The sequence below is a fragment of the Passer domesticus genome, chromosome 9, assembly GCF_036417665.1.
Source record: "Passer domesticus isolate bPasDom1 chromosome 9, bPasDom1.hap1, whole genome shotgun sequence".
Classification (NCBI taxonomy): Eukaryota; Metazoa; Chordata; class Aves; order Passeriformes; family Passeridae; genus Passer; species Passer domesticus.
In genome coordinates, this window is record NC_087482.1 from 1,308,349 (window position 1) to 1,319,183 (window position 10,835).

The 10,835-nt window shown below is 55.2% G+C and overlaps 2 protein-coding genes across 2 annotated transcripts in view; one reads left to right on the forward strand and one right to left on the reverse strand.

Annotated features, from left to right (window-relative positions):
* LOC135308305 (uncharacterized) overlaps nt 1-10,835 on the reverse strand; it is a 624,983-nt gene that overhangs the window by 402,679 nt on the left and 211,469 nt on the right. The window lies entirely within an intron of this gene.
* Nucleotides 4,007-7,164, forward strand: LOC135307007 (uncharacterized). Its single transcript, XM_064431697.1, has 5 exons — nt 4,007-4,291; nt 4,403-4,495; nt 5,143-5,268; nt 5,631-5,781; nt 5,922-7,164. Exons 1-5 carry the CDS (start codon nt 4,165-4,167, stop codon nt 6,283-6,285), a joined length of 861 nt encoding a protein of 286 aa, XP_064287767.1. The 5' UTR covers nt 4,007-4,164; the 3' UTR covers nt 6,286-7,164.

The window sequence follows — 10,835 nt, forward strand, 5'->3', positions numbered from 1 at the left end:
GCACCTGTAGAGACAGAAGCATACCCTTTGCCCCAGGTTATTAATTGGAAAAGACCTTCAATTTGTCCAGATTCAGGGTTTCTAATTAAAACAGGTGGATTTTCTTTCAGTTTTGCCTGAGTGTTATTTGAAAAATGCCTAAAAATAGATGGATCAGGTTCTGCAAAACGAACTGTTTAGGAAATTAAAAACATACAAAGCTTTGTTCAGTCTCATCTGCGGTGTGACCTCTGCTCCCCCTCTCTGTTGATCTAAAATGCGTTTTAATGTTTGATGTGCTCTTTCAATAATTGCTTGGATTGTGGGAGAGTGAGGAATACCACAAATGTTGATGTGATCTTTTGCTTGAGCGAGTGTGGCAGATGCAGGCTCATTTATTCCTGTTTTTGGACTTGACTTAACTTTTAGTTCAGGGAGATTAAGACTCAGGCAATATAGATGGGGGTATTTCCTGCTGGATTTCTCAAGTGATGGAATGTAGGAAGGCCTTCCAGGTGGAAAGAAGTGACGGAGTGCCTGTCTCAGATGAAGAAAGCGAGGCACTGCAAGAAACCAGCATGCCAGGGAACTGCTGTCCTGGGCTCACGAGTCCGACTGACGGTGGTCCTGCAGGCCTTTGCCCATGCCTGCTCCAGCTGGGCCATCTGCAGCCAAAGCTGGAGGTGTGAGTGCAGCAAAGCTGCTGTCCAAGGAACGCAGCACAGCTGCTGTTGAGGCTGACTGTTGCCTGCAGTGTGTGGGGAGGATATTGCCGGCAGCAATTGCCAGAGAGATGCTTGAAGGCATCTCTGGACAGTGGGCTTTTGGGGGGGTCCTTCTACTTCTTGCTCGGGCGGTAAAGACTGTCCCAAGACAATGCTCTTCCCTTTGAAGTGATGAAGAGGAACCACTGAGCTCCTCACCCTTGTTCCTCTCCTCTGCTCTCCACAGCAGCTCCAGCTGCGCCTCTGCGCTGTCTCTCATGGGCCTCTCTGAGATAGCAGCAGCTCTGAGATAGCCACCTCCTGAGAGGGCAGCCCAAGGCTCTGTTCAGAAGAGAGCTGTGCCTCAAGCCTTGAAGCAAGCCTCACAAACTCTTCTCATATAGACACCCACACTTGCAGCCTTCCAGATGCACAACTGAGAGCTGTGGGACATATGCACGCTCATGCCCTGCAGTGCCCTTTCTGAAATGCCTCGGCTGCTTCTGAGGGAGCTGACATGCCACTGCAGCAGCAAAAGAGCTCTGGATTCAATGGGGTCCGGCAAAAAGCGTGCCTGGCATTTGCCTTGTGTGTTGCTCTGTCCAGTGGCCAGTGCCTTGGTTTGCCACCTCATCCCTGCTCTCTGCCACTGGGGCCGGGAGGGGCGGGCCCGGGGCTGTGGGGCTGTGCCGGCCCCGCTTCCCGGGCCGCAGCTCCAGCTGCCGCCGCTGCCTGGGAGCGGCCCCGCTCCGGCCGAGGCGCCGGTGTCGGGCCCCATTGGCCTCTGTCGTGCCGCCGCAGGAGAGCTCCCCGCCGTGTCCCGACTGCAGAGAGCGGCTGCCGGGGCAGTTCGCCTGGGAGTCTGAAGCGAGCATGGCCCAGGGAGCGGAGCCAAGAAAGGGGCAGGTAGCAGAACGGAGAGACAAGGGGAGGAAAAGAGGGCCAGGGAACGGGGCTGGAGCTGCGGGAAGGGGCAGCAGGGACAGAGGAAGAGACGCAGAATGAGCAGGAGGGAGCAGGAGAGAGCGAACGCTGGGCTGGGGCGGGATGGAGACTGTTGAAGAAGCTTTGCAGGGACAACAAAATAGAGAGCGAGTGGCAAAGAACAGGGCTATAGCGGGCAAGCAAGGGACTGGCAAGTGGCTAGAGCAACACACAAGGAGAAGCCCAGGGGCAGTTTTTGTATGCACTCCAGTAAACCCCGAGGTGTTTTCCTGCTGCAGTGGTCGCTGCCAGCCAGCGGCAGCAGCTGGGGCTGAGGCCCGGCAAGCGGGGCCGGCACAGCCCCGCAGCCCCGTGCCCGCCCCTCAGGGCCCCGTGCACAATGGCGGCAGCAGGGGACGAGGAGGCCGCGGGCTGCGGGCAGCGCTGCCGCCCCGCCGGGCCACACGCCGCGGGCGGCTTCAGCAGCAGCACAGGAGCTCTGGGGACACTGGTGCCGCAGCTGGTGACGGGCCGCCGAGCAGCACAGTGGCGCGGAGCGCGGTAAGGGAGAGCCTGGGCGTGTGGCCCCTTAAGGAAAAAAGGAGGGCCGTGTTCATCGGTGCCTCCCCTGGGGCAGGAATGGAGGGCCCGAGATGGCGCTCAGAGCCAAGGCCGAGGCAGCTGGGCAGCCTGCCTGGGTCCTACGTAGGAAGGAGATGTCACCAAGACACCCTCCAGCCTGCTCTGGCCCTCTGCTCATTATGGGCTGCGGCCTTCACGGTGGGCAGTGATGTGTGCTTGATTCCAGAGGATGCCATGGGCCAAGTTTCTGCAGCTTGTCAGCTGCATAGGACTCTTATGAGCCTTGGAGAGAGACCCGAGGGGTGGAAATCTGTCAGTGCCTCTTTGCTTGCAGCTGGAAACACCTGGGGCTTAAGTGGTGCTTCAGGGACAACCGTACCAAAGGTGCTCTAGAAGGCTGTCCAAGAGCTTCTGAGCGTAGGTTGCCTGGCACACATAAGTCATGCATATTTATTTGCCAGAAGAGCTGCTTGGCTAAAAGGCCAGCAGTGTTACCTGATATCTGCAGCAACCAAGACATTTGTGTGTGTCCCGTGGCGGTGCCTGATGGTGTCCGAGGACAAGGCAGAGGGAGCTCAGGGGCTCTGGATGACTGCTTGAGGGATCTGGGGCACATGTGGTATTTTCTTCCGCCACGTGCAGTGAGCCAGACCCAGGAAGGCTCTAGAGGTGAATAGGCGGCAGCCCGGTGTTCCCAGCAACAGTGTGGGAGTTTGACCGTGGGTTACTCTACAGGACAGCAGGCCTGATGGTGGCACATGGGCTACATCTGCCTGAAAGGGAAAAAGGCTCTTGGCTCCAGAGTTAGCAGGGCTCCTTGAGAGAGCTTTAAGTAGCATTGGAAGTGGAAAAGGGAGTAAACCAGGCTGACGGGGGAGATGCGTCAGCACTGCACAGCCATGTTTGGGTGACAGTGGAGGATGGAAGCAGTGCTGCCATCAAAGGTCATGAAAGTGTAGCAGAAGTCATGGGAAAAGCAGGTTTTTGCCACAATTCTTTCAGACAAAAATACTAGCAAAGAAACACTCTTGAATTTGGGCTTTTTACAGCAGCCTTCATCCAGGTCTTCTTCTAGGGAATTTCTGAGGAATAAGACATGAGTGCCTCTGCATTCCCATGCACAATGCTGCCTCCAAAATACTCCAGCCCTTCTCCATTTGGCTCCTTCCATTCCTGTGCAGAAGAAGGAAATTCAGTAGAGGGGAGGTGCAGGAATTCACAGGCAACGTGGGCGTACATTGGGGCCTTCACAGCCATCACTTTGTTCTGAGGTCACAGAGCTCTGTTTGATGTCAGGTTCCAGAGCCCCACTGTGCTCTTCAGTGCTCGCTCTGGGCAACACTGCAGCAGCAGCAGCAGCAGCAGCAGCAGCAGCAGCAGCAGCAGCAGCAGCAGCAGCAGCAGCAGAGTGTTGCTAGCAGGGGGGATCATGGTCCTGAGCCGCTACCTCCTGCTGCTCTTTCTCGTGGCCCTGCCAGCCCAGAATGCCCAGAGTGCTCCAGCAGCTGGGCAGGGAGCAGGTAGGCAGGCAGGGGCCAGCACACAGCCCTGGCTGGCAGCAGCGGGGCCGGGAGCAGGGATGGCTGAGCCAGGAAGGCAGCACGGGGCAGGCAGAGGGGCAGAGGCTCCAGGGGAGGTGTGAGGGGCTGCAGCTGCTTTAGGGTGCAGCATGGAGAGAGCTTCCTAAGGAGCAAGGATGTGGGGAGGGTCGGGCCAGGCCCGGAAGCTCAGCACCAGTTCTCCATCACTCAGCAGTGGCTGTCCGTCCCTCCGCTCTGGGTGTCCAGCCTTCTGGCCCGGCTCCAGGGCTGACCCGCACACAGATCGTGTGGGCACGCCACGGCTTTTCCCTTCATGTGGGAGCTGCCAGCTCAGTGTCCCAAGGGCAGCCAGACCCCCCTGCAGCTGTGAGGATGCAGACCTGCCTGAGCGTGCCCTAGCAGTGCCTCCCACATCCAGGCCTTGAGGTGTGCCCATGAGGGCAGTGCACGTGATGGTAACTTCTTGTGGGTGTTTGCTTGTAGTTGTGGACACAGAGAGTGCTCTTTCAGCCCCTGAGCGAGGGGCAGATACCGTGCTGACTCCGAGCTGGTACCTCAAGCGTGAGTAGTCAGTCTGTCCTGCCTTCACAAAAAGGAGCGCCCCTTTTCCCTGTTTTATTCACGAGAAAAATACCGTCATAGGTTAACGTGCTTTTGTAAATCTAACAATAGGGATGAAGGATGACAAGGTTCCTGAAGAGTTCCCTGAAGGATTGCCGGATGTTCCAGAGGAGCTCCTGGCAGCCTTGCATGAAGCCCCATCTGGTTAGTATATCCCACTCTGTTAACCCTGGCAGCCGGGAAGCTGAGCTTTTGCTTCCTGTAGGCATGTGCTGTATCCTGGACAGGCAGAAGCACTCAGTCAGAGTCCTGCTGCAGGCCCACTCCATTTCACAGCTCCTGCAGGGAGCCCTAGAGATGGTCCAGCACAGCCTCCGCTCGCAGCTGTTCTTCCAGATGACTGCCAGGGGCTTCTCCAGCTGCTGCTGCAGTTGCAGCATTCCTGGCCAGGGCTGCTCTGTGCAGACATTGGCATCCAGATGTTGGGCAAAGGCCAGTGCTGAATTTGGGTTCGCCACACGCTCAGCACAGCATGGAGGCAGCAATGACATCAGAGCAAGCCTTGGCTGCCCCTTGCAAAGCTCAGGCTCAGGGACGGGTTGAAGCTGGAGTCCAAGGGTGAGGGGGAACCTGAAGGTACTCCTTCTGTGGGTCACTTGGTTAAGTCTTGGCTGGTTTGGGTCTGCACTTCTTGTTGCACTGCAGAAAATCCAGCTGTCGATTCCTCCTGTCTTGGGGGGGACAGCGGCCTCGTCAGCGCCGCTTGCCGGAATGCCCAGGCCATGGTACCGTGCTTGTGCTGAGGGGCAGTGGCTTCTGGTTAATGTGTGCAATGTTTTGTTTTTCTGAAGAGACAGATTTTGAGACTGTGCCGGAGACCTTAGCTGTGGAAGAAAGTGACAGTGTGCCAGGCTCACATGAAAAAAGAGAACCAATAGAGGACACCAGGACACTTGCTGAGCCTGAGGAATATTCAGGTGAGTGCTTGCTAGATGCTGTCTTGGGCAAAGAGCAGCATTTCTGCTGTATCCCTGCAGTCCTCTCCATGGGTGAATTGCAGGTGCCCAGCACGCAGCCCGGGCCTGCAGCCCGGAGGAGTAGATGGGGCAGTGCTGCTCCCTGGCACACACTGGGCTCTTGTGCATGAGAGCTTGATGGGATCCCTCTTGGTCCCTGATGCTAAGACACCAGAGCCAGAGGAAGCCATCTCTGAAGACAACATCAGATGTCAGTTCTGATCCACTAGCAGTGCCAGTCCTTGGCATCTGAAGCACACTGTGGGGTTATGCCTAGTGCAGAGCACAAACGCTGACTCTTGCATTGTCTCTTCTCCTGCCAGGGTCATCCGGTGGGCAAAAAGCCCAGACTGCTGGACACTGTGACCCGAGCAAGTACTACATCCTAGTAGGGACAGTAGCAGCTTCAGCTTTGCTTCTGCTTGGGGCAGTGTCTGGCTATCTAGTCATGCATCAGCTGCTGAAGAGAGACAGGTGAGTTATTAATTGCTGCCATTGTCAAGGAAGTCTTTGCAGCATGCAGGAGCGCCCAGGCGGCTCCTAGCAGGGCTCTGAGGAAACTGTGCTCCAAATTCCTATCTGTGAGGAGTCTTCTTGGAAATCTGTTTCTACAGGAGGAGCCAGGAGGACAAAGAGGCAACAGGACAGGACTGGGACTCTTCCTGGGAAAGCTGTGGTCAGCCTAGAGGTGAAGCAGAGTCAGGAGAAGGAGCGGGAAGCAGCGAGAGAGCCCAAGGCAACGGGTTCAGGGACAGCTGCCGCCTGTTTCCTGAGCTCTTTGCAGCAGAGCTCGCCCAGCTGCACAAGAACATGAGCGCAGACCCGTCACCTCTGCCCACCTGCTCCTTCTGTGCTCTGGCTGACAACACCTCTTCACGGGACCACTGGATTTCCCTGGAGTCACCTCAGCCCACAGCATCCTCTTGGCCCTCCTACCAATACCTGCAGGACTACTATCTGTTAGAGGATGAAGATTAGTGATAGTGATAGATGGTTAGTGATAGTGATAGCCATAAATAGTGATAGTGGTAGTGATTCTTTTAGTGATAGTGATAGGGACACTTGATATTAGAGGGTGGTGGTTGTTTTAATGATAGTGATAGTTAATATTAGAGGATAGTGATGGTTTTAATGATAGCGTTAGTTAATATTAGGGGATAGTGATTGTTTCAATGATAGCGTTACTTGATATTAGAGGAGGGTGATTGTATTAGTGATAGTGATAGTCATAAATAGTGATAGTGGTAGTGATTCTTTTAGTGATAGTGATAGGGATACTTGATATTAGAGGGTGGTGGTTGTTTTAATGATAGTGATAGTTAATATTAGAGGATAGTGATTGTTTTAATGATAGCGTTATTTGATATTAGAGGACAATGATTGTATTAGCGATAGTGATAGTTAATATTGGAGGATGGTGATTGTTTTTGTGATAGTGGTACATTTAGTGATAGTGATACTTGGTATTAGCAGACAATTATTGTTTTCTTGATCTTGATAAATAAATATTTTTCCAAAAGCAGTAAGTTCTTGCCTGGTGTGGCTGTTTCTGTTGGGGTAGAATGCACAGAGCTGGGAGCAGGGCTGGGGCTGTGACAGGAGCTCTGAGAAACTTGCACTGCAGTGCAGGAGCTGCTTGTGCCACCTCAGCCTGCTTTCCCAGCAGTGGCCGTTCACAAAGCTTTCCTGCACCAGCGCGGGGACACGCTGGCTAGCAGTGACATGCAGAAACTTCTCTGGGAGCTCATTTGGGATGCTGCCCTGAATCAGGAAGGTCTGGGCAGAGAGGGAAAGATGTTCTGCGAGGGATGGCTGTCCAGCAGTGAGCACATCAAGAGACCCGAGGTGGTGACTTAGGTCGTGGCAGTCCCTCCCTGAAGAGCTTCAAGAGAGGAGCATCAAGGAGCAGAAAGCTGGAGCCGGGCTGTGTGAGAGGGGAAGGAATGTCCTATCAATCACAGGAGCCTTCTTAAAAATTAGATGGATAACAGCGACTATAATTATAATAAAAATTACAGTCTTGTCGCACGCAGTATGGGAAAAAAGCCCAGAGCTGGGATAGAACAGAGAACTTTTGTGGAGGATTTTGTGAACAGCTAGCTAGTTGACAAAGGTCACACTGATATAATACCGTTAGTTAAGCAAGAAGGAGATGAGGATAGGAGTCAGCGGACAGTGTCCAAACCTGGCAAGGGCACTGAGCCCTTGGTGCAACATCAGGATGGGGGAGAGGATGGTTAGTTAGAAATATGAAGAAAAGATGTGGACAGCTGCAACATAGTAGCCACAAGAATGCTAAGGTAGGTGTAGTTAGCTGATAAGTAACTAACCAATAATGAGCTCACCTTTTGCAATATGTATTGGCCTCATTAACACCAATATAAATGTATGTGCCTACCAATAAAGTTTTGAGATTTGCTGATCACTCATATTGAGTGCCGCATTTCTTCCGCCGATTACCACAAACTTTGATGTGATCTTTTGCTTGAGCGAGTGTGGCAGATGCAGGCTCATTTATTCCTGTTTTTGGACTTGACTTAACTTTTAGTTCAGGGAGATTAAGACTCAGGCAATATAGATGGGGGTATTTCCTGCTGGATTTCTCAAGTGATGGAATGTAGGAAGGCCTTCCAGGTGGAAAGAAGTGACGGAGTGCCTGTCTCAGATGAAGAAAGCGAGGCACTGCAAGAAACCAGCATGCCAGGGAACTGCTGTCCTGGGCTCACGAGTCTGACTGACGGTGGTCCTGCAGGCCTTTGCCCATGCCTGCTCCAGCTGGGCCATCTGCAGCCAAAGCTGGAGGTGTGAGTGCAGCAAAGCTGCTGTCCAAGGAACGCAGCACAGCTGCTGTTGAGGCTGACTGTTGCCTGCAGTGTGTGGGGAGGATATTGCCGGCAGCAATTGCCAGAGAGATGCTTGAAGGCATCTCTGGACAGTGGGCTTTTGGGGGGGTCCTTCTACTTCTTGCTCGGGCAGTAAAGACTGTCCCAAGACAATGCTCTTCCCTTTGAAGTGATGAAGAGGAACCACTGAGCTCCTCACCCTTGTTCCTCTCCTCTGCTCTCCACAGCAGCTCCAGCTGCGCCTCTGCGCTGTCTCTCATGGGCCTCTCTGAGATAGCAGCAGCTCTGAGATAGCCACCTCCTGAGAGGGCAGCCCAAGGCTCTGTTCAGAAGAGAGCTGTGCCTCAAGCCTTGAAGCAAGCCTCACAAACTCTTCTCATATAGACACCCACACTTGCAGCCTTCCAGATGCACAACTGAGAGCTGTGGGACATATGCACGCTCATGCCCTGCAGTGCCCTTTCTGAAATGCCTCGGCTGCTTCTGAGGGAGCTGACATGCCACTGCAGCAGCAAAAGAGCTCTGGATTCAATGGGGTCCGGCAAAAAGCATGCCTGGCATTTGCCTTGTGTGTTGCTCTGTCCAGTGGCCAGTGCCTTGGTTTGCCACCTCATCCCTGCTCTCAGCCACTGGGGCCGGGAGGGGCGGGCCCGGGGCTGTGGGGCTGTGCCGGCCCCGCTTCCCGGGCCGCAGCTCCAGCTGCCGCCGCTGCCTGGGAGCGGCCCCGCTCCGGCCGAGGCGCCGGTGTCGGGCCCCATTGGCCTCTGTCGTGCCGCCGCAGGAGAGCTCCCCGCCGTGTCCCGACTGCAGAGAGCGGCTGCCGGGGCAGTTCGCCTGGGAGTCTGAAGCGAGCATGGCCCAGGGAGCGGAGCCAAGAAAGGGGCAGGTAGCAGAACGGAGAGACAAGGGGAGGAAAAGAGGGCCAGGGAACGGGGCTGGAGCTGCGGGAAGGGGCAGAAGGGACAGAGGAAGAGACGCAGAATGAGCAGGAGGGAGCAGGAGAGAGCGAACGCTGGGCTGGGGCGGGATGGAGACTGTTGAAGAAGCTTTGCAGGGACAACAAAATAGAGAGCGAGTGGCAAAGAACAGGGCTATAGCGGGCAAGCAAGGGACTGGCAAGTGGCTAGAGCAACACACAAGGAGAAGCCCAGGGGCAGTTTTTGTATGCACTCCAGTAAACCCCGAGGTGTTTTCCTGCTGCAGTGGTCGCTGCCAGCCAGCGGCAGCAGCTGGGGCTGAGGCCCGGCAAGCGGGGCCGGCACAGCCCCGCAGCCCCGTGCCCGCCCCTCAGGGCCCCGTGCACAATGGCGGCAGCAGGGGACGAGGAGGCCGCGGGCTGCGGGCAGCGCTGCCGCCCCGCCGGGCCACACGCCGCGGGCGGCTTCAGCAGCAGCACAGGAGCTCTGGGGACACTGGTGCCGCAGCTGGTGACGGGCCGCCGAGCAGCACAGTGGCGCGGAGCGCGGTAAGGGAGAGCCTGGGCGTGTGGCCCCTTAAGGAAAAAAGGAGGGCCGTGTTCATCGGTGCCTCCCCTGGGGCAGGAATGGAGGGCCCGAGATGGCGCTCAGAGCCAAGGCCGAGGCAGCTGGGCAGCCTGCCTGGGTCCTACGTAGGAAGGAGATGTCACCAAGACACCCTCCAGCCTGCTCTGGCCCTCTGCTCATTATGGGCTGCGGCCTTCACGGTGGGCAGTGATGTGTGCTTGATTCCAGAGGATGCCATGGGCCAAGTTTCTGCAGCTTGTCAGCTGCATAGGACTCTTATGAGCCTTGGAGAGAGACCCGAGGGGTGGAAATCTGTCAGTGCCTCTTTGCTTGCAGCTGGAAACACCTGGGGCTTAAGTGGTGCTTCAGGGACAACCGTACCAAAGGTGCTCTAGAAGGCTGTCCAAGAGCTTCTGAGCGTAGGTTGCCTGGCACACATAAGTCATGCATATTTATTTGCCAGAAGAGCTGCTCGGCTAAAAGGCCAGCAGTGTTACCTGATATCTGCAGCAACCAAGACATTTGTGTGTGTCCCGTGGCGGTGCCTGATGGTGTCCGAGGACAAGGCAGAGGGAGCTCAGGGGCTCTGGATGACTGCTTGAGGGATCTGGGGCACATGTGGTATTTTCTTCCGCCACGTGCAGTGAGCCAGACCCAGGAAGGCTCTAGAGGTGAATAGGCGGCAGCCCGGTGTTCCCAGCAACAGTGTGGGAGTTTGACCGTGGGTTACTCTACAGGACAGCAGGCCTGATGGTGGCACATGGGCTACATCTGCCTGAAAGGGAAAAAGGCTCTTGGCTCCAGAGTTAGCAGGGCTCCTTGAGAGAGCTTTAAGTAGCATTGGAAGTGGAAAAGGGAGTAAACCAGGCTGACGGGGGAGATGCGTCAGCACTGCACAGCCATGTTTGGGTGACAGTGGAGGATGGAAGCAGTGCTGCCATCAAAGGTCATGAAAGTGTAGCAGAAGTCATGGGAAAAGCAGGTTTTTGCCACAATTCTTTCAGACAAAAATACTAGCAAAGAAACACTCTTGAATTTGGGCTTTTTACAGCAGCCTTCATCCAGGTCTTCTTCTAGGGAATTTCTGAGGAATAAGACATGAGTGCCTCTGCATTCCCATGCACAATGCTGCCTCCAAAATACTCCAGCCCTTCTCCATTTGGCTCCTTCCATTCCTGTGCAGAAGAAGGAAATTCAGTAG